The sequence below is a fragment of the Lineus longissimus genome, chromosome 1 (assembly GCF_910592395.1).
Source record: "Lineus longissimus chromosome 1, tnLinLong1.2, whole genome shotgun sequence".
In the NCBI taxonomy this organism is placed as follows: domain Eukaryota; kingdom Metazoa; phylum Nemertea; class Pilidiophora; order Heteronemertea; family Lineidae; genus Lineus; species Lineus longissimus.
Window position 1 is genome coordinate 10,844,339 of NC_088308.1, and position 22,920 is coordinate 10,867,258.

The window sequence follows — 22,920 nt, forward strand, 5'->3', positions numbered from 1 at the left end:
GGAAGGACAGATATTTAACGTTAACTATGGTACTGTCAATGTTAATCAGTATCCTGTTTATCAGTATCCTGTTTATCAGTATCCTGTTTATCAGTATCAACCAGTAGTTTCAGGGCCTACATTTAAATGTGTTAAGTGCGATGTAACAAAACCTGAAAGTGAATTTGGAAAGAACAGACGTAATAAACTACTTGATTATTGTAAATTATGTGGTTCCACGTTAACCAAGAAATGCGGTAAATGTGGAGAAGTTAAATTACTAAGTGATGGTGAATTCGGTAAAGATGGAAATAGAGGTAACTGTAGATCATGTTTTAATTCATATTACAAAAAGGATTACCTTGACCAAAATGGTAATAGAGACAGACACAAAATTAGGGTTGGTCTTAACCGCATTTCTAAGGGAGAGTGTACTGGTAATTCATCATTCAATCTAGGATGTACAGACAGTTTCTTCTCACAGTGGTTAAAGTACCAGAGGAGTCTATCTCCAATAGGACAAAGTCCCGAGAACAGAGTTCGAATAGTAGAAGAAGAGTTGGATCATGTCTTACCAATCAAGGAATTCAAAGATAAACCTGAACTGTGCTTTGCTTGGTTTAACATTCGACCAATGTCTAAAACACAAAACAGGCAGAAGAGTGCTACAGTAGACTACACACTATTTAAGGATCAATTGGATAGGTCAATGGATTTCATGGTCAATAAGCTTAATGAAAACTGGTTTGACAATCGAGACAGACCAAAACGTGATAAACGAGTGGAAAAGGATAACAAACAAGTATTTTTGGGATAACCCAGAATTTAATGATATCCTTCTACTTAATTAATTTTCATCTTTATCTTCATCTGAATAAATGAATAGAACTTGGGGTTACACAAAACGCCCACGTAATTGGAAAGAAAGATTAGAACGATTTCATAGAGAATTAGAGGCAGAAGAAGAGTCAAAGTTGGAGCCTGGTCCCGAAAAACCTTTAAAACCTCTTGGGCCTGCTATGGTCGAAAAACCTGCTGGGCCAGAAAACCTTTAAAATTTAATGTACTTCAAAAACCTGTAGTGTCTGCAAGATCAACACTAAACACTAGAAATGACAGAACAACTGATTCTAGTTATTCCCACTAATTAAATGGATGGAGACAACAAGGTTTATCCAGATTTAAGTAATTTAAACCTGAAAGTCAATTAAACTATGAAAGGTCTGAAAAGCATACAGAAAGTAACCCTCAGGCTTTCAGACTACAACAAATATGTGATGTTAAGAGTTTCTTAGAAAGCGAGATTGAATTTAGAAGAAAGATATTTTCAAAGTACAAAAAAGCATTTAGCGTAATTACTGGCATTAGTCATAGTCTTAATTTTGTAAGCGTTGCGGCTGGCTCAGTTGGTATTTCAGCATTAGCTGGTGTCATCACCGCACCGATAGGTTTAGATTTGGGTGGTGTGACAATAGGAAGTGCCCTTTTTTCCTCATTTCTAAGTTGGCAGAAGAAAAGCATACTTAAGAAAATTGAAAAACATAAGAATATCAGATTGTTGGCCATTTCAAAACTTAACACAATCAATGGTTTGGTCAGTAAAGCCTTAACCGATTCTCACATATCTACAGATGAGTTTACTTTGATTCTCAAGGAGAAGGAGAAATACATTTCGATGAAAAATGCCATTAGGAAAAAACAAAGGGAGGCAAGTTCAGCTGTCGATGTAGAGTCTTTAAAGAAGACTTGTTTAGAAGAAGGAAAAAAACTGGCACAAACAGAGATGATAGAAAAAACTGAAGTCACAGTAAATCAAACAGGACTCGAGCTATGCTCTCAGGACAAAGTGTGACTAAATAGTCCTAATCCTAATGTGGTGTATCACTATCACTATCACCATGACTTCGGTGTTAGGGGTGAATTTCCGCCAGTGCCACTACCATCAGCGCCACCATATTCATTAGTTTAATAAAGATTTTGCACTCAGGCGAAGTTTGAATCACTGTAATCTATGTAGCCTTCATAATACATTCAAAATGGTAACGTTCTTATTCCATCTTCAAGTATGAACCTCTTATCATCAAAAGGAATGAGGCTTTTTTTGTCAACTTCTTCCAAATAGATTTGGTGTTTATCTGATCTTAAGTGTCTCATCTTGTGGTAAAATGACATACTCTTTTCAAGACAATCAACATAGTCATCAAATGAGATATCTCTCTTTACTACATTCTTGGCAATACCCTTTAATTTCTTAGAATTGTAATCTTTTATCGAGCCTTGCTCTCCAGACATAGTCTTGGACCTGTAAGTATACATCTTACTTCTCAGGGCAATGAATTCAGTCATCTCGACTCCTCCTAACTCATCCTTGAAAAACCTGGCACCTTCTTCTTACTGGTGTCATAGAGTGGATGATCTTTTGGATAATTACTGAAGTCAAAATAGTGTTTCAACTCCTTTAAGTCTTTAGTTAAGTCATCAGTATTAATGTTAAGTACAAAGGAATCTGTATCTAGATACAGTAGTTCAATATTTTTCTCACCAAAGTACGGTTGAAGAACTTCATAATAGAATTCATACATTAATAATTTAGACAATTCAAGTACTGAAGCTCCTATGTAGATTGGTTTGTTGAATTTCATTGATGTTTTCCTCATGCTAATAGCAGCATTCTGTTCGTCAAATACGCATATCGATGAAAACCTATGATTGGCCATTACACTCCTGGCTCTCTCCCCGTCCGTTACCAATTCTATTTCCACCCTGTTCCTTACATTCTCACAAGTCTTTCCGTAGAAAGCATTATTCATGAGCTTGAAATAGTCTTTCTCAAAATCAGTCTTAGAATCCATACGTCTTTTAGTATTAAAATCAATGTATGGTGCTAACCACTTTGATTGTTTAAAACATATCACCGAATGAACCCTCTTAAGTACCATTCCGTGCTTGAGGTAAAATTGTAGCATTCTGTAATGCACTATGTAATTAGTTTTATCCTTTTGTGTTAGTATTAGTTTCTCTACATTTGATCTTTTATCATCGCCAAGTAACTCTCTCTGGTAAGGACTTAATTCATCATCTTCAATAAAGAGAGATTCGGGACAGAATGGAAAGTTCCTTGACTTAAATTTAATATTTCCTGGATACTCCAAATCCACCTCTAAGAAGTAGCCTACTTCACTATCACTTGGAATTGCCATAATCTGCTCTTTACTGATAACATTCATGTTAAGTGGATCAATATCTATCATTTCAAAACTACCATAGGGTTGAGGTTCCATCATGGACCATCCGTAAAGATTGTTTGCGTCTACGTAGAGTAGTTTGTGGTGTTCATCTGCCTTGACACGTCTAGTTCCCATAACACCCGAAATTCCACCTCGTATTGCTTTCTCAAAAGTAAGTAAGATGTTGGTATCAGTCAGTAGTTCTAGGTTTATTCCTGTGTACTTCAAACCAGTTTGCCAGGTTAGGCCTGGTGCCGAGTAACAGTGACATGGATCTATCTGAAAGTAGTTCAAATTGACATCCCTGAATTTCTCAAATAAATCAGCTAAAAGGATCACATCAGTTTTGAGGTAGAGGTCAATGAACTCACCGTGATTCCTGATCTTGAAATGATCCCATATTACCTTAGCCTCATCATAGGCAGAATCAGGTGCCATTTCATTTTTCAATTCGTCAAAAAACATAGACTTTTCTAGGTAAGTGACATTGTAGCTTTCATGTGATGTGTAAAAAGAGTAAGGTACTGAACCCTTCTTCCTCAATAGTTTAAAATCAATGGTATTTGGGAACTTCTGTCTCGTAATTTTAAAGTCATCATCCAGCATTGATTTGGTTATGTTGTCTAAACTGGACTGCATGAATCTGTACGAGTCCAAAAACCTGAAACAACCGAACTGAAATGAGATGTATTCCTCTGCTGTTTTGGCAAGTAATTTCAGTTTCTTGTACTTCGGTAGTTTAGTCATTAAGTCTTTGATAAACAGGTGTGAATCATAATTACTAAGATTGTGAAAAAATACTGGAACGAACATGGCTTTATTTTCATTCAAATTGCATGAGCTGTGAGCAGCACCTCGATATCTACCACTGTAGTGATCGTGATCCTTGACCTTGTCATATCCTAAAGGTTGATTACAGTAATAACATTGTGTTTCTAATTGATATCTCTGCCAGTCAGACTTCGTCTTGAGAGCATAGCTCGAGTCGGACTTCGTCCTGAGAGCAGAGCTCGAGTCTTCATCTGTCATTGAGGAAAGTTACAGTTCAATAAATTAGAGAATTGTTTTTCCAGCCTGATTAACCAGTTACAGAACACATCTACAACATCAGCACCCCTGTGAGACACATACTGGCTACTGTAAAGTTGTGGGTAGTCTGAGTGAACATAAACACCAACAGCTGATGCATGTTGTTTGAATAGTTTTTTTAGTGGTAACAATGGTATCTGTCTGAGTTGTGTTATCATTGACTGTTGTGCTTATCGCTTCGAAATCAGCATAGATTACAAAGGGAACTCTATTTTTAAATGAGTGTTTTTCAAATTTAAGCTGTGACCATTTACTGTTAGGTGGAGGCAGACTGATCTTACAGTAATCGTGTTCTCCACATTTCTTTTTATGATTGTCTAGTGTAGACTTCCTGTAAAAGTAATTCATGCATCTCCTGCAAAGATACACTCTATGAGCGAGTGACCTGAAGAAAAGATTGATGTCTCTTATGTACATGAAATGGTCCTTGAAATAGAGCAGATCAATGACATCATCAACGTCATAATTCTTGGACAGGTAGAGAGGTTCTAGTTTTGCGGCATAAATGCTTTTAGCCCATTCGTTCTCTAACTTGAACACATTAATTTTGAGATTATTATCACTCTCTATCTTAGGGATATCCTTTTGAATACATACAGGAAATGAGTCTATTTTGATATCAGTAGTTTTCGAACTCTGTTCTCGTGACGAAGTCATTTCTAGCATAATCAGTAGTGATATTGAATGTACTCTCAGGATTTTCTTTTAGATATTTAGCGGCCAATAAAGACCAGAGAAAACATTTATTGTCATTCGACTCCACATTGATTACAGCTTTTGTTTTAAATGGTAATTTAGTGTAATGACCACCTTTACACCTCTTGTAAGAACAGATGGTCATGTTACAAGACTCTATTTTGTTCAGTGTAAGTCCAGACCCTTGAAAGTACCTTTCCTCAATCTGTGTCTTAATGTAGTTTAACTGGTTGGTTATGGCATAAATTGCCTGGTTCCTTGAAATTATGCTTTCCATTGGATACTGTATGGGGTGTGTCAAGCTATGCTCTCTGGACGTAGTCCGGGTTACACTTTCACCTTGACGATCAAACTGAGCAAATACTGATATGCTTATTTTGTGATGGTAATCATTGAGTTGCAATAATACCTCCTCTAATTTCTCTCTGTGTTCATACACTTGTTTAGCTTCTCTGTCAATCTTCAAACTAATGGTGACTACAGGCTTGCCAAATTGTTTTACTATTTCTACTCCACTCACTTTCTTTATGCCATCTAGCTCATTTTCCTCAAATGCAAGTTTCTTATCCATACTTTTAGTGATCAGTGATGGGGCTCATGGTTGAGCAATAGGGACATAATCCGGATTTAATTTGGTCAGGTGACCTTTGGTTCTCCTGTGAATGGCCATATTATTGTATGATATGTACTTGTCACATGTAGTGCAAAGTATTTTCTGATTCTTATCAGTCATTTTATTTATTAGACTAAAATTTATTAAATTCAATGAATCTCTTGAATTAAATAGAAATGGACTTCATAATCAGTGAACAAGAATGTAATGAAGCCAAATTTGAGTATTACTTAACAGACCAATTAGACATAAAATCCATTACTTTGAAATCGATAACCTTTTACAATTCATGGTGGTCAAGCGATAACCTGCCAGCGAGTGCCCAAGTATTCATGTTTCTTTACGAAGAGTTTAAACTTAATAAAAAACTGAATGCAACCATAATAGAACAGTGCCTTGAAGACATTAACCATACACCCGATGCGAGGCCAGATGAATTTTGTAAGAATTTTTTAGTTAACCCCTCTATTAGAACAATAGTAAAAAACAGACAATCTACATTGCCATACTCTCGACATTTTAGTTTAAGTGAGTTTTGTGAGGAATGGCAAACATACATAAAAGAAAATGGAATAAACTATGTGAAAATTTACTGTGATAACAATAATTACATAACCCTTGAACTTACAGAGGACAAATACTTTTACTTTAATAACAGATTTTATGCTATTGTAAATGATACACCAGCTGGCAAAACATTCTCCACACACATTGCCTTTGTGGTAAATGAATGGTTCGGCTTTAAACAAACTGAATTCACCAAGAAAGGAAAATACTACTCCATAAGACCACTCAACTTTTACAGAAAATATCTATTCCTGCAAGCTAATTTGGTTGACAAAGCTAAGACCCTCCACAACAATAAACCATCTAACATTTTCTGCATCATACCTGTAGAAGATGGTGACCAAATAAAAATGCAGCGATACGAACCGAATTGTAAGAAAACGATAAATAAGTGTACTAATCACATAAAATTCGAAATCACTGATGAGAATGGTAAGCTAGTTAATTTCAGAGGAACAGAGGTTTCTTAAGAGTTAAGAATAGAGTTAAACTCTTGTGGTGAAGACAAGTACCTCGGACCACCTGATGAGATCATTCCATTAAAGGAATAGTACATTTCTTCTCTTTAACTACAGGTTTAACAAGAGGGCTAATTGACCCCTTCCTGAGTGATCCCTTCATGACTGCTTCATTCAAGCCTGATCGCTGCTCTTTACTTAATTTTTTAGGAAGTTTCTTAAACATGATAAATGCTGCTAAAGTAATTGCACCTAAACCTACATAGACATAGGTATTACTGGTAGATTCACGCAGTGATACATCAGTATTTTGAGATTGTGGTTCTTCTTCCTCTACTTCTTCTTCCTCCTTTTCCACAACTCTGTTGTTTGGGGAGGAGTACTGTACTTTAAATGTCGTCTTATCCTTTTTTATCCTCTTAAATTCCTGAGATCTTCTACCCAGTTCTCTTGACCATGCTAATTGTTTCTCTGATCGAGGTTTCTTAGACACTGAAACTTTAGTAGTATCAGTTACAGTTTCAAGTTCCATTTATCTTGGCCGAATAAATTCGAACTATGATCTCATGACCCGGTTAATTTAGTCTTCTTTATCATCACTATCTGTGATATCTAGACTTTCATCTATTGGTTTGTCACATTCAGAGACAGTCATATTTGGTGTATTCATATTTGGTGTATTCATACCCGATGTATTCATTGATGATTCCTCATTACAATGGCCTAAAGTAATAAGTGTTGTTGAAGCAAGTGCAGTTAGTGCACCCATTTTGATACTAACCCATCCAAGCCATTTGTCAAGTTCATTGGTAACGATGTAATCATTTCTGAGGTCATGGTAAAGATCATCCTCGTCATCTATTGGTAATAACCACCTTGATAATTTAGTGTAAGCTTTAAGTACTGTCTTACCCAAAGAATCATTAAGTCTGGCAGCCATCTTTGTCATGTAGATTCTGTGTTGTTTTAAGAGTTCCTTTTCTGTCATATTATCTAAGTCATTTAAAGTTAGTTGTTTATTAAGTAAATACTTGCTTTTCCCAGTTGCAACTAAAATTTCTAAGTCTTGTTTGGCTTTAAGGCCACTATCAGTCAAATAGTTCAAATTTTGTTGATTGCTACTTGAACCTTGTTGATTGCTAGTTGATCCTAGTTGGCAACTAGAATTGACTATTCCTTGACTAGGAGTAACTAAATTTGAACTATTCAACTGCTTGTTTGAAACTTGTTGATTTGTAGTGCAGTTCTGTTGAAAGTTAGTACTGTTCTGTTGGTAACTACCAGTGTTCTGTTGGTTAGAAGCCCCGACTCGAGCTATGCTCTCAGGACTGCGTCCGACTGGGTTTTGATTGATAACACCAATATGTTTCATTTGTTGTTCAATTACAGATGATGTCTGACTATTCATTTGCTGACTGTTCATTTAAAATAATAGAAACATGAGTGTTAAGTGCAAAATGCTGTTTTCACAAGTTTATTGCACTTAACACTAGCTGGTGCTAACTTAATACTACTGATGCAGTTAATGTCTCGACCTGCACTAGCACTCAATAAAACGTCAAACTGCCTGTCAATACCTGGTCATATTCCTTCTCAACCTTGTAATTCTGGAAGAAAATACTTTGAGTGAAATCATACCATAATCTCTCCAAATCATTACCTCGCTCCTCGTGGTTAAAAAAGGTCTAAATATTACATAATCAATTTTCATCGTTTTAAAGGCTTGGTGTAAAAATACCTTGTAGTTAATTGTGACCTTCACACCACAGTAATGCAGAAATCTAAGGAAAGCATAGTACACTAGTCTAAGGTCAGTGATATTCTCATCTGTTAATTGGGGTTTACCAATAGCCCTGTTGATAAATTCAATGGCAAGAAACCAGTCATATTCCCCACAGTGAAATTCAACAAGTATGGCCTCGCCATGTAACCCCTTTTCCCGTAACTTAGAGGGGAGAGTGTTAATACCCATTTTTAAAGCTAAGTGGACTGTACTTTCATATCTCTGCTTACTAAGACATTTTCTGGGACTTGAAAAGTAGCACTGTAAATACACTTCCACAAAGTCCTTTACATATTTGAGAACCGATTCAGACAAACGTCTCCATCCAAGCTTTCTAAGAATAATGTCAAAATAACGAATCTTGTTGTCAATATTGATCTCAAGAGTCTTAAAATCATCATCATAACTGGTTGCATTACAAACAATGCAGAATTGATACTTCACAGTTTTAGCAGCGTTACTGGCTAAATTTAAATTCTTTTGATACTCAAAAAGTGTCCAACGTTTGCAATTACGGCAGAATTGGGCATTAGTGTTGGTACTGACGTCATATTCTTTCATTCTTGGCAGGACTACTTTGTGTGTCTCAGTAGGCTTATCAAATTTCCCACTGTCATAATTCTTGCTGACATTTTCTTCACTAAAATTTCTATCCATGACCCTAGGACGAATGTATCCTTTAAGATTCTCATTGTTCAACTCACTAGAATAATAATCTTTTAATGAGATGTATTTATTCATATTTACATGATAATTATTTTTTTAAACATTGTTTTTTGATAGAAGGTCACCTAAGACCTTTTACGTGATTTTAAGGCTTTAACACCCCCAATTAAACCATAGATTATGGAGCTCACAATAGCAATAACTGCTATGATCAGATGTTCAGCTAGAAAGCCAACAACTGCACCAACTGTTTTCAGGAGAAATGAAACGATAGAACCGATGATTCCCGGTAAAGCCGCAGCTGATTTCTTGGCCAGTTCTTTTAGCCATTCAGCAAACTTCTTGAGACCTTCTTTTACTTTATCTGGTATTGATGGTTTTGGTCCTGGCCCAGGTCCTGGAGTTGGGTCTGGTCCTGGAGTTGGGTCTGGTCCTGGAGTTGGTTTTACAGATTTAGTGGCACCACTTAAATCACTACTGATACTGAGACCTAGAGTTGTAAATGTCATTCCAGCAGCTGTTATTATGGCGCTAATGGTTACACCATACGTCTTAAAAAGTAACTTTATTCTGTCCTTTAGAGGAATAGTTGACTCTGGTTTCTTTAGAACATCAATAATTAAACGTTTGATTCTTCTAGTTTGTGACTCCCTGTCATTGTCTAACCTCCATACCTTTGACATTTCCTCATGCAATTTGTCATTTAGTTCATCTATTTGCTTTTTCAACTCCCCCATATCTTCAGAATCTTCTTCTACAGACTCTAAATAGTCTCTTGTTAAATTACGAAGTTTATTTTCTAATTCCTCTATTTGCATGTCCTTATCCCTCCTTACTGCAGCTAGATCATCACCAGCCTGTTTTAACCCTCTAAGTTCTCTCAAGGCAGATTCAGTAAAACCAAATGCCCTTAATTCTTCATCAGTAGCATCTATCAGTTTATCTATTGGTTGGTTTGAACTGTTTACCTCATTAATTAATATACCTGTTTGAGTTGATACCTGTTGTGGTTGACTTACTGATTCCGGGCCTTCCATAGGTGCCATTCTAGGTCCTTCCATAGGTGCTGGTTCATCAGGTTCAATCATACCTCTAATCATGTCAGCAAATCTAGTACCAAACTTATTCTTTAATGTTCTTTCAGCATAGAAGTCTCCATCACCCTTAGTTAAAGGAATTATCTTTTTAATGTATCCATCATTATCATGATAGTCAAATAAATTTTCGTTTTCAAATTTACCTTTTATCAAATCAACTTCATAATTTGTTTTCGGAACGTAATACAGTTTGTTTCCAGAGTAACTAATGTGTGGTGCAAGATTACTCAATTTGTTAGGGTCATATTTCCATTTTGTTTCTTCCAATGCTTTTGCAAGTTTATCCTCTACTTCATCGTAACTTAACTCCTTTTCCATCAATTCAGGGACAATACCTCTTGCTCTATCTAGAGTTGTAGTGAATGAAGTTTCAGTAGTAAGATTTGTATTACCTGTGTTGTATGTTGTGCCGTCATCTTGAAAATTTCTATTGGTTTCACCTGTATTAGGATCATACACATTATGAATGTAATTATGATCGTAATCATCCATTTCATAATCTTCACCTCCTTCAGCCATAATTACTTATTTATCTAACCATAAAAACAATCAATGTACCAACAACTGAGTAAAGCATGCATTTAATTGTTTCATGAGTATCATCCTCCCTCTCAACTTTGGTGTCCCGTTTAGTAGTAGGAGTATTCTTCGATGTTTCAGTTGTTTTTGGTGAATCAACATTACTCTTTGGTGTATGACTGGTCTTGACAGTATCAACACTACTCTTAACTCTTATTTTCTTAGAACTATTTCCTTCCATCAGTGGTGGTGGTAAGGTCTTTTTGTGGTTAATGTCATTCTTACCAGGTTTAGCATTTTTTGGTGCTATTAAAATGTTATTATTGTAGTTATCCAGCTTACCAATAACGAGTACCATATTTGACCCTATGACATACAATCCTGGTGCTATTACATAATCTAGTCTTGTAGGAGTGTCACTCACTGCTTTTTGGTATCTTGGAATTGAAGTGGGAATATCAGGATGTTGATTAATCGAGTCCTTTAATAGTTTGTTAAATTCCTTCTGAGCATCCAATTCTGTACCCGGTACTCCAATTATTGGTGTTCTGGTCAACGCCTGAGCACCCAGAATACAGTAAACATATGTTCTTATTGTGTCATTCAACCTCTCTATTCCAGGATTAGAGAAACCATTTGATTTAAATATCATGAATTGTTGATAGGTTTGACATTCATTTTGTGTAATTACATCAAATACATTCTTGTGTTGTTTCACATGATACTTAATGAAGGTATCTGGATATTTGAAATTAGCCATTCCAGCATCCCAATCAGATTTAAACATCGGTGGCATTCTATTTTCGTGAACTTGCATTAGGAAGAAATTGATTTTAGAATCATTGATGTAATATCCGGGATCAGTTATGTTTGGGTTGTAATCCGGTACACTCCAGGAAGTCCACCCCTCATTACTTTCAAACACTGAAAAATCATATTCGTCTTTTAAACCAAATTCACTCAATAACCCTCCTAGTTTCCTACGGTTAATGTTATTGTTTGTCTCATTGAAATCACTTTCACCTGGAATTGGTATCTCTAGATTCTTCATGATCTTCAATATTTGATAGTAAACATGAAATCTGTAAATTGACCTTATCAATGGGTCACTGTGATTCAAGTGATCATCTATTGAAATACCACAACCGGTAGTAGCAAACCAAACAGCCATGTTAAATTGGTTCTGGTAAAACGATAATGGATTCTTTTCCAGTCGCAGACAGTCTTTCTTATTTTTCAGGCTCAAAAACCCAGGTGTTATCTTAGTTTCTTGTAGTCTGAAGAAGTTATTAGTATTAACAGTTACTTCTAAATTAAAGAAGTCATAGGTAAAGTTACTTTTATGTTGATTTGCTCTTGGATAATACATTTAATTTACTTGAATTTTTCCTTCAGTTTTGGTTAATGAAGACAGTAAAAAGGCCATTTATTTTAAGGAATTAACCCATTGAGCTGTAGTATTCCCTAAGAATGTAGATAATGAGGTGGCTGGTTCTTAGGGGTTTCTAAGCTAATTTGAGGCAAAAAGGCCTGTAAGGGCTTTGGTCAAAATGGCTTCAAAATACCTATTATTCCTATCACCTCATTATCTACATTCTCTCCTCAGGCCCAGCGTCTCCCATCCACGCCAGAAGAGCTGCCAGCGCCAACCCCTGGTAATCGGCCTCGTACTTCACCCAGGCCTGGTACGTCGACGGCTACTGGAGCGGAGAGTTTACCAGTAGTTATTTGCAAGTGCAAAAATATGTGCGCCACTAAGGCATGCCCCTGCAGGGTGGCGAAGGGACAATGCCACGAACAGTGCAAGTGCATCAACACTAGATGCAAGAACAGGGGACAGGTTTGTTTTATTTTTAGTTCTGTCTATTATTTTCGAATGATTGTTTGTGAAAATCTAGATGCTTTTCTGTCCTAGTCCAAAACTAAAACTTCCCACCAGAACAGTGGCGGGAAATTAGAGCAGAGAGGGGGGGTCCTTGGAACATCCAGATGTTTCCTCAACAGTCACACGGAATCTCTGACAGTAATTGTCGACAAGACGACGCAATAACACCATAAAATGAATACTTTCATTTCAATAACAATTTTATCAATTAAAAATATGTAAAGTCAATAATTATGTTTCATTTTGTTCGATGACGATGCATATCAAGGCCTGCATCAACACATGCCGCAGTTGCCCTGAATTTATCAACACACCAGGTAATATTTGTTGTCTATACACATTACAACTTTAATACACGACTTGCCAGACATATGACCATGACACATATGGATTTCACCTTCATAAGTATCTAAATACTTTGCTGTACCTATTCATGTCAACCATATCATGATTTTAATAACATTTCGTTCTCTTTTAGAATCAACAAGATGAGCAAATGCCCCAAGGACCAGACTCTCAGATTCCGCAGGTAAGGAACTAATAGTATACAATTAGGGCTATGGCGATTTAGCGGATCCTGCGGATTCTGCGGAATCTGGTCTGCAGCGGATTTTCTATGTTATGGGTATCCGGTCGTTTCGCTCCCTGACGTTTTCGCCCCCAAACTTAGCCTAATACCATTAGGCCCCACGTGGTGGCGCTGAAGGTGTCCGCTGCCGTGATGTAATGTAATCAAGCTAAATCAAGAGGGTGTCTGAGAGTCACTCTACCCAAAAATTAGTTGTTTCGCCTCCTAGGACTTGGGATCGTTGCCAGGATCTCGGGCTTGTCACCTGTCATCGCATGATCTTGCTGGCTGTTTGGTCATCAAGAGTGGGATGATTGACTCGGGTGGACGTTTTAGAAAAATCTCTTATTTATTATCATGAGAGTGGGAAATTCTCTGTTTAAACTGATTTGTCTTCTGGGAGTCCTGGACATCATCAGTCATCATGTGACTTGAATATCTTAACTTATGATGGATCATCAAGGCAATCGTATGTTGCTCGTGCACAATTTTGCGATGTTGTAAAATAAAGAGAGACGTGTCAACCAGGCCAGTGTAGAAGTTTAAAATGTCCCCTGGAAAAAGTGTCCATCCCTATTGTATTCTGCAGGATATTAACAAATTAACGAATGAGCGGAAATGACGTGTGTTTTTCGGGTGCGTAACGACTTACACGATTACGGGCCAACTCGGCCTATTACCAACTCGGCCTGGGTTATAGATCACGGCAAATGTGGAAATCGTCGGATAATAGAATGCAGACATTTTTTTCATGCATGTTGGGTTTTTTTCCGAAATGCTTGATAATCTTAGCGGTTTAGACAATTTAACAGTTATGGTATATTACAAATATTTATCATAAGGATAATTTATCATAATATCGATATTCTTGTGCTGTTTATATGCTGACTCCGCCCAGATTCCGCAGGTTCCGCAGAATCCGCAGGATCCGCTAAATCGCCATGGCCTACAATTAGTTGCTGCATCATATGTTGCACATTGCATTAAAAAAAAAACTTTAAAAGTTTACCACAATTCAATTATTGCTTTGCTTATGCCATTCTTTTCCTAATTACAGGATCTCATTGAAGCCATGACAAATTCTGAAGTTTGGGGCTTTGTTCAGGCCGTTTTAAATAACCAGCCGGAGCTACTCAACCACCTGCTACGGTATCATGATAATAACCAGAGAAGGGCCAACAATCTACCACCCCCACCAATTCCAGGGAATTGCAAGCTAATTGCAAGTGTGGGCGCTGTAGGCACATGCCTACTGTCCGTGAGCAAGTGTGCTGCGGCCTGAAGTGGCCAAATTGTAAGACATTGGACAATCAAATCATTCAGATATGCCTGTACCACAACGGCATGGAGGTTGTGCACAGAAATGTGCAAGATATGTTGGCGGGACCTGGAGAGAGAAACAACAGGGCGATGCGGCATGCATCATACCGCCAATACGTCCTCCACACATATGGCCACTTGGGTAAGGGAGTGAGGGTTGTTATTCCTTCTTGTGTAGTCTGGATGATCAGGCAGCACTTTCCTTCACCAGATGGCCGCTACACCGGATTTATACCAGGAAAAGGCTGATCTAAAACAACTAGCAGAACCAAGCTCTCATCTTATAGTGATAGTCAAAAGTTGATGATGTACCAGTACTTCACCATATAACTTCTTCTGATGTGTCTGAAAAACATAAATAATGTAAATTACTAAATGTAAGAAATAATTTCATTTTCATATCAACACTTATTACAATGTAGTTTCCGTAGGTTTCTATTCTTTTGTCTTGTAAAGGGTCTTTGTTTTCTATCAGGTAGGGTCTTAGATTTTGGACCTAATTTGGGGTTTTCGGCTTATTTCTATGTTGGGGTCTTAGGTTTCTATCTTGGGCTTCAAAAAAATCATCTCTAAGTCCCGGGACTAAGTCAGTCAACACTAGTCACCAATTATCAGGTCTTAGAAAATGTGGTGAAAGAATGAGAATCAATTCGAAACAAAGTCAAAACCTGGCCTGCATACCATGCATACAGAGAATAGGAGTAACAATAGAAGAAGAATAGGCATAATGTTTTCCATCATCCGTCAATGGGAATCATGTACATTGTATACGAAAATACAATGCAATGTGAACCTATTGTTGGACAAGTGAAATTGACGAATTTGGCAGCGACAGACGCCAAGACAAGTAGATTTCCAATAGCGAATTGGGCAATTGAGCATTTTTAAACATATCCTTGATACTTACCAGGTTTTATTTTCAGAATCGACCAGCATTTCTTCATCCCTGCTGGCTTGCCGCCCTTCGGCGTCGATCTCGGAGTACAAGTCGGACAAATGTTGGGCAACTTCATCATTTGTCTTCAAATTCAACTCCTTCCGTATTACTTTCCATATCGCCAGCGTCTCACGCGAAATCCATAGCCGCTGATCGGCTTTTGATACCTTTTTTGGTCGCCCCATTACGCAAACTTTCGACATGATTCTCAATAATAACAAGTTCCCTTTAGGCAGGGTATGGTGTTGAAAAAAACCACAATGTAATAAGTTTTAAACAGAAGAAGTGGTTGGGAAAATATATTGACTTCAACACGAAACAGAGGATGATGGCCAGAAGAGACTTTGAGAAAGACTTCTTCAAATTAATAAACAACGCTTTCTATGGAAAAACATGTGCGCCAATCCTAAGTTCGATTGGGAAGTTATATTCAACGAGAATTTGGTCGCAGTTATGATGAGAAAAACAAGTATGGTGTTCAACGAACCAATATACATTGGGGCTACAGTTCTAGAACTATCTAAATTACTAATTACAAATTCTCTGCAACCACATTTCGGTGAGAAAAAACATATAGTTACTCTATCTATATACTGATAGTTTTGTCTTAGAGTTAAACACTGACGATTTAACGAAGGACCCGACAATTCTTAAAGAGCATTTTAATATCAGTATACCCAAAAGACCACCCGCTGTATGACAATGGTATTTTAAAGACGAGTTGGCGGGCGACGAAATGACAGAATTTATTGCCTTGAAAAGTAAGATGTATGCCTAAAAAACTAAATTCTCAGAGTTCAAAAAGTTAAAGGGAATAAGTAAACACGTGGTAAAAACTGGAATTGCATTCGACGACTGCTACAGTTCGTTGGTTGACAGAAAAACATGGTACCATGACATGAGGGGGTTAAGATCTGATAGGCACAGTATGTTCTTGGAGGAAGTTGATTAACGAAGTTTAAATCCATTCGATCATAAGATATATATTTTGGAGGGCGGAATTTCAGTAGTATCATACTATAGGCATTATAGTGAGTAAAACGTCTGTTTAAGAAAGAAATCAGTTAATATATGAAAAAAAAAAAAATAGTGACACCAATGGTGAGAAAAACAAGAAATGTAATTGCGGGAAATATTACCGCAGGGAAGTCAAAGTTAATTTAGAGCCTGAAAGAAGTATCAGAAGTGGTAACTGTGTTAGAACTGATATATGAATGAAACTGTAATGGGAATAATATTCTTGAATTCATGTACTCTGACCCGAAAAAAAATTCTGAAGAATTTCAGTTGTTGGCGGTGTAAATAGCTTTAAGAAATAATCACATTGCAGGCCCTCAAAAAACAATAATTATGGAGATAAATATTTTCTCAACACATCATATTTTTTCACGCGTGAATTGGTGGTTGGGGAGTTTAAGTGACAAACAGTTTTAGAATATAGAGGATGCATTTTTCGAGCACTACAAAATATGTGTGATAGTAGTGAACTCCCTGATTTCAAAATTTATCTTCGAACATATCCGAATATTTGTTTATGGTAGAATGCAAGAAAGAAGCCGCAACGAAATCTATTCATTGAAGAACCGAGGGACTTCTGGGTTGTGGTTGTTGTTTTGAATGGGAATGAGAGAATGGAAGATGTTAGAAAGAAATTTATGAACTTCGTGCAGACTCTTAGATACAAATAATGTGTATAATGTGAAACCAGAAAAGCGTATCATTATTTTGGGAGGATGGTGCCCAAAGATGGGTAACAAGGTTACTGTATAGATTGTTGTCTGAAACATAATAAGGTTTACATGAGAGAAAATACAAAGACCAAAAGTTTTATGAACTTCAAAAAATGCGTAATTCTTTATCACGTCATGAAATTGAATTAACACTTAAAGATTGTATAGGTTGTACTCAACAGTTTTTTAGGAACTTGTTGGATTGGGAAAGAGTAGACCAAACTATTGAGAGTGAAGAACTTGATCATGTTTTACCAGTGGCTCATTTCAGAGACGTTTCAAAAGTATGTTGGCATTGATCAAATACAAATCCGATCAGTAGAGAGGAAACTCGCAGGAAGAGTGTAAAGGTAGACCCCATTCTGTAACAAAGGCTCGTGATTTTTTGACCAGTTACGAGTTCCCATTTGAAGAAAAAAATGGATGGAACATTAAATAACTTCAAAGCTGTGAAAAAACACCCTGAGGTGATTAGCATCTTAAAGTAATTTTAGATCGGATACAGGTAACCACTCACTGGATTTTTCTGAGTTACCTTTCCATTGAACTAAACAATGTGTTTTGCCCTCAACTGTTTTGTAACGTTAAACATTTTCAATCTTGTATTCAATTTGTTCTGGGTTTGGTACGTAGCTAAGCTGCTCTGTGTAAAAAAAACCGTCCATAATTGATTCTGATTGATAATCCTCGAGTTGGTGGACATTGGGTTTTGTGAAAATTATCTGTTTTATTTAAAACAACTTCTTCTGTGAAATGAGGAAGGTAACCTTTAGAAAATATGTTTTGTACTTGGATATCCTTACACTGTCACCAATATTGTATTTTGGTTGACCATAATCTATCAGTAGAAGTGCACCATAAAGGTTGTACCAGACTGTTCTCGTGTTTTCTTCTTTGGTAGGCTTGAAGCTACGAGTGATGGGTATCTAATTGGTGTTATGAACTGTTGCAAATAAGCATGTAAATATGTTTTCACCACTATATTGCTGCGCGTCATTAATGTACCATATTATCAATTACTTGAGATATTTGTGCGCTGTTCATGAGACTGCAGATAGCAGACTGAGATGTCGTTGTCCCCAAAATGTGGACTGATATTTTGAGTCACCTGCGGATGTGACTTTGCCTTTGGTGACGCCATGACCACTTGGACAGGTTTTCCGTTACGCCTGTACATGTAGCTGTCGTACTACAAAAAGCACATGAGATTCGTGGTGCATATACAAAGGTAGTGCAGGGTGCAGGGAAGAAATTACACAGGATATAACCCATTTTAAAGGCCTTAATTACTCGCATAATGGTTTACAACATATACTATACCACTAATCATCCGACACACAATAAACTAATTATATCAGTAATTTCGGATCGATCTAAGATCTCATTGCCCATATCCCTCATACCTAGTAACTCCCAGATGTGAACCCTCCTCCTTTCAAGCAATTCATCATGAGCAAAAAGAATCAGCTGCTTTTGCATTAGATCCTGGACCTTCCTATCGCAACCGTATTTGTGACACAGATGAGTGAAAGTAGTCCCTAGAGAGGACCGGCTACCATTAAGAGTGGGCATTAGTCATTTCTAGGTTCGATTGGTTTCATTCCAATGGATGAGTGAAATGTGTGATTGTAACCATTCACTAGATCATCTAGCACCCCTAACCATTTGTAAGTCTCAATTTGCAGTGAAATATTTTCACATTCTCTTTTTTTTTAAGTCCGGGATAATGTTTCCACAACAGCTGCTTTCTTGTTTGAGAAAGTTGAGAACCATTCGATGTTATTTTTCTCCAGTAATTCTTTCAACGATTTATTGCAGAATTCTTTACCGTCACCAAATTGTAGTTTCTCTGGTTTGGTTTCTTTGAAAATAGTGTCAAATAAATCCTTCACTTCTTCGCCCTTCTTAGTCTTTAGAGGCAGAGCCCATGCGTAACGACTGAATAAATCAATGAAAGTTAAAATATATCTGAATTTTTTATTGTCTTTTTGATACTTCTGTAAATCTACTAAATCAGCTTGCCATTGTTGGTCCACGTACGTAAGAGACCATTCGGAAGGTGAATGTTTCGGTGATTGCTTTATTAAAGGTTGGTAGATTGGCTAGGAATTTTTTTAGTTCCCTTTACTTCATCAGTTTTCCATCAGATTTTCTTTTTCTCCAAAGTTGACCTGCATTTGTATAAGCCACCGTGCTACAAGTCCCTCAGATATTGAGTACCCCTTATAAGACAATTACTAATCACTACTTGACGAGTACACTATTTGAGGCATGTACTTTTGTGACAAAAACCAAGCAAAAACGAGCCAATAGTAGCGATATCGCCATCAAATTGCAGCCAAATCATCTTGCAAAAGCTCTCTATTGTCAGAATTTGATGCCAAGTGCCAGCGTTAATGCTGCAGTATTGCTTCCGTATTCTTGTCTTTATAAATTCTTGCTATTACTCAACAATACCCTCTCATCGTACAGTACAGGCAAAAATTGATTTAAATTACCAGGATTAAGCTAAAGCAAATGATGTCGGATATACGTCACAAACGGCAGTAACTCACGCTATTTCCTCCTAAACCTTTGCGGAAGGCATTTGGACTTGCATGTTTCATATTCTAACAATTGTCATTTACATTCTAACATTTATACATACCTTGTGTTTTCAAGAGAGTCTGGATGCCTTCTTGAAACGCTAGCTCCAATTTGCCAGGAACGTCGGGGTTGACATCACCAATGACCGAAACAACAAGTTTTGGGTCTTCTAGGCCGAATTCCTTTTTCATTGACATATAGTGCTCATTAAATGTTTTGCTTTCCAACACCATGTCTGTGGACTGGAAACAAGAGACGCAGACAATATTGTGGGTCATAACATTTGACAAACCAAAACTTTAAGTTGGGATGTCTTGAAATTGTTCAGCTTTGTTATCGTATGATTGGCTCCTGAATAATATACAGGATGGCCATAAAAAAGTATACCCAACTTTAAAAGCAGATTACTAGAATCCTAGGCAATATTCCGGAAATACGAAGGTAGCAGTAGAAAACATCGTCTGTCTTCTATCCAATGGTACCTAGATCATTACGTAACTGCCATGAACGACTGAGCAATCATGATTATGAAAGGTGGTAAAATTAACGCTGTGCCAAGTCATTTTCTTGTGTGGCAATGGATGTATAAATGGCTTTTAGTTTTCTTTTACTGTTACATAATGTTAGGGAACAGGCCACACATAATGGACTGAAGGAAGGAAGTGGAACACCCTTTTGTAAGAATTTTTGACCAAAATCATAACGGGCGTGGTGGCTGCTCAGCATGGGAGTCCCGCCTCGCCGACTAATTGCTGTTGGAGATCGTTTGAGATAGCATTTTGGCAACAGAGTAATTGCACTGTTCCATGAATGGCCTCCAAGATCGCCTGATCTTTAATACACCCTGTGATGTTTTCTTGTTGGGTTACTTGAAAAACCAGGTCTAAGCCATTCCCCTGGCTAACATCCAGGAGTTGAGAAATCGAATGATGGATGAAGTGGAACTCCTACGCCAATTCCATGAGGTGATAAGACGAGCAGTAATGCACATGAGGCGACGATGTGAGCTGTGTGCATTGAGAGAAATGGTGGACATGTTGAAGGGCCAGGTTGTATCGGTTACAGACCAGTCTTCGTTGATTCCGTTGATTCCGTCGATTCCGTTAAATCGACATGGCCATGTTGAAGGCCCCTACCCCTAAATTTACCTGTAACAATCAATAAAGTCTTGAACCAAAAAAATTATTAATTTCATCGTTCACTGTCTCATGATCAATCCCCAAATTGAGTTGAATGCTAACTTCGCCCAGTGCTGATTTTAGCACCTTTCATGATAACTTTACATAATGATCCAGGTACCATTGGATAGAGGACAGACTAGGCTTTCCACTGCTTCCTTTTCAGAAATATTGCTCAGAATTCTAGTAATCGTCATTTAAAGTTCGGTATACTTTTTTATTGACACCCTGCATATATACTTATTTACAATTGTCAGATGATGATTTTCAAAAGCCATGAACTTTCATCTATTTATTTTGAAAATTATACGACAGTTAGATAGTGTGTCTGGCTAAGGTATTGATACCGAACTGGAGGTGTTGGTTGTATTAGCAAACACCCGCGAGGGTGGACCTTAAATGTAGACCATAACCGAGGCGTATCAAATTCTATTCTAAAACATATCAAATTAGAAAACAAATAATGTGGTTTTAAATGCTTTTTGACTGCTCCCATATTTTGCAGCAACCCAAGCAGTCATGGTTGCCTAACCATAACCGCTGAATTCAGAACGAGGCACCGTAGGCACACAGTGCATTTACACGGTAAACTGCGGTTTATTATAAATCTAGATGGTTTAGAATATTACACCATAGCAGTGCGTTCATTATTTAGTTAAATACTTCTGTAAATTATTTTAGAATATGACGTGCACAGGAGGAAAAATAAGTGTCGAGGACGCTGGTCCCACTATTAAAGTGGCAAATGTGCAGCAAACAAGCAAAGGAAACCCCAGGGCCTACATGTAATATGGAACATGATAGATTCCGCAAAGAACAAGACGGTACCTGCAATGACCAACGTACATTGTACGTTTGAGCTCCCCAACGTAAAATTTACGGTGGAGCTCCCTAATACACAATTCACGTTGGAGCTACCCAACATAGCATTTACCTTGGGTAACCAACATAGAAGATATGTTTGAGCTCCCAAACATAGAATTTACGTTGGCACTCCCTGACTTAAATACTTCTGCGTCTGCCGTACGCAAATGGTATGTTGGACGTCCAACGTAAATCTGTTCTTACAATTTACGTTAGGCATTGTACGTTTGAGCTCTCCAACGTAAAATTTACGGTGGAGCTCCCTAATACACAATTCACGTTGGAGCTACCCAACATAGCATTTACCTTGGGTAACCAACATAGAAGATATGTTTGAGCTCCCAAACATAGAATTTACGTTGGAACTCCCTGAGTTAAATACTTCTGCGTCTGCCGTACGCAAATGGTATGTTGGACGACCAACGTAAATCTGTTTTTACAATTTACGTTAGGCGGACGTATATAACTTTTATGTTGGGCGCAATTACATGTGTACTACGAACGGACAGCCCAACCTTCCAATCTGTAACTCATGAATGCCATGGTTATTTGAAAAATCTAATTCTGGTATTTATCAGAATGAAAGTGGTTATTCCGAACTTACCCAGTCATACGATTTATCTCCATTTTGGTCAGTAGTTTGAATCTGAAACAATAATAGTACACTTAATGTGCATGAGGAGAGCAGTGGCAGAGCTGGTTAGAGCGCCGGGCTTATAGCCAGCGGTTCGTATAGGTTCTTCACTTGGTCGGGTTAACACTATTTCCGAGGTCTTACTGTCCCCTTTAGCGAAAACCTTTTGGCGTGACGGCAGCCGGCCCCAAGCGAGTGATCTTTGCATATCTCGGAGTTTGGTAAAACCAAGCTGATGGCATTGAATATAAAAACCTGCACATTTTTGTGTGTAGCCAAAGATCTAAAGGGAAAGTCCCTATATGGCACTTTCAATGTGGCTCGTTCTGTGACCAATATGTTTTGCTGTCTTTCACACCAACAAGATGGAAAAAAAACAGTCTAAAAACGCATCAAAAATGCCAAATTTGAGATGTAGGAGCATGTTCATATGCTATGCGAAGGTGACATTTCAGGTACCAGAGATGACCATCATAACACATATAGTGTGGCCGAAAAAACACTTGAGCACACGTGATCAGGCT

General features: G+C 37.5%; 1 protein-coding gene across 1 annotated transcript in view; it reads right to left on the bottom strand.

Annotated features, from left to right (window-relative positions):
- The window catches only part of LOC135488144 (transient receptor potential cation channel subfamily M member-like 2), a 213,998-nt gene that overhangs the window by 178,425 nt on the left and 12,653 nt on the right, over positions 1-22,920 (bottom strand). Inside the window, exons 2-3 of the mRNA XM_064772619.1 lie at positions 22,367-22,408; positions 19,782-19,962 (exon numbers count right to left, since the gene is read on the bottom strand). Coding sequence (XP_064628689.1) covers positions 19,782-19,962; positions 22,367-22,408 — 223 coding nt within the window. The remainder of the gene's footprint in view (positions 1-19,781; positions 19,963-22,366; positions 22,409-22,920) is intronic.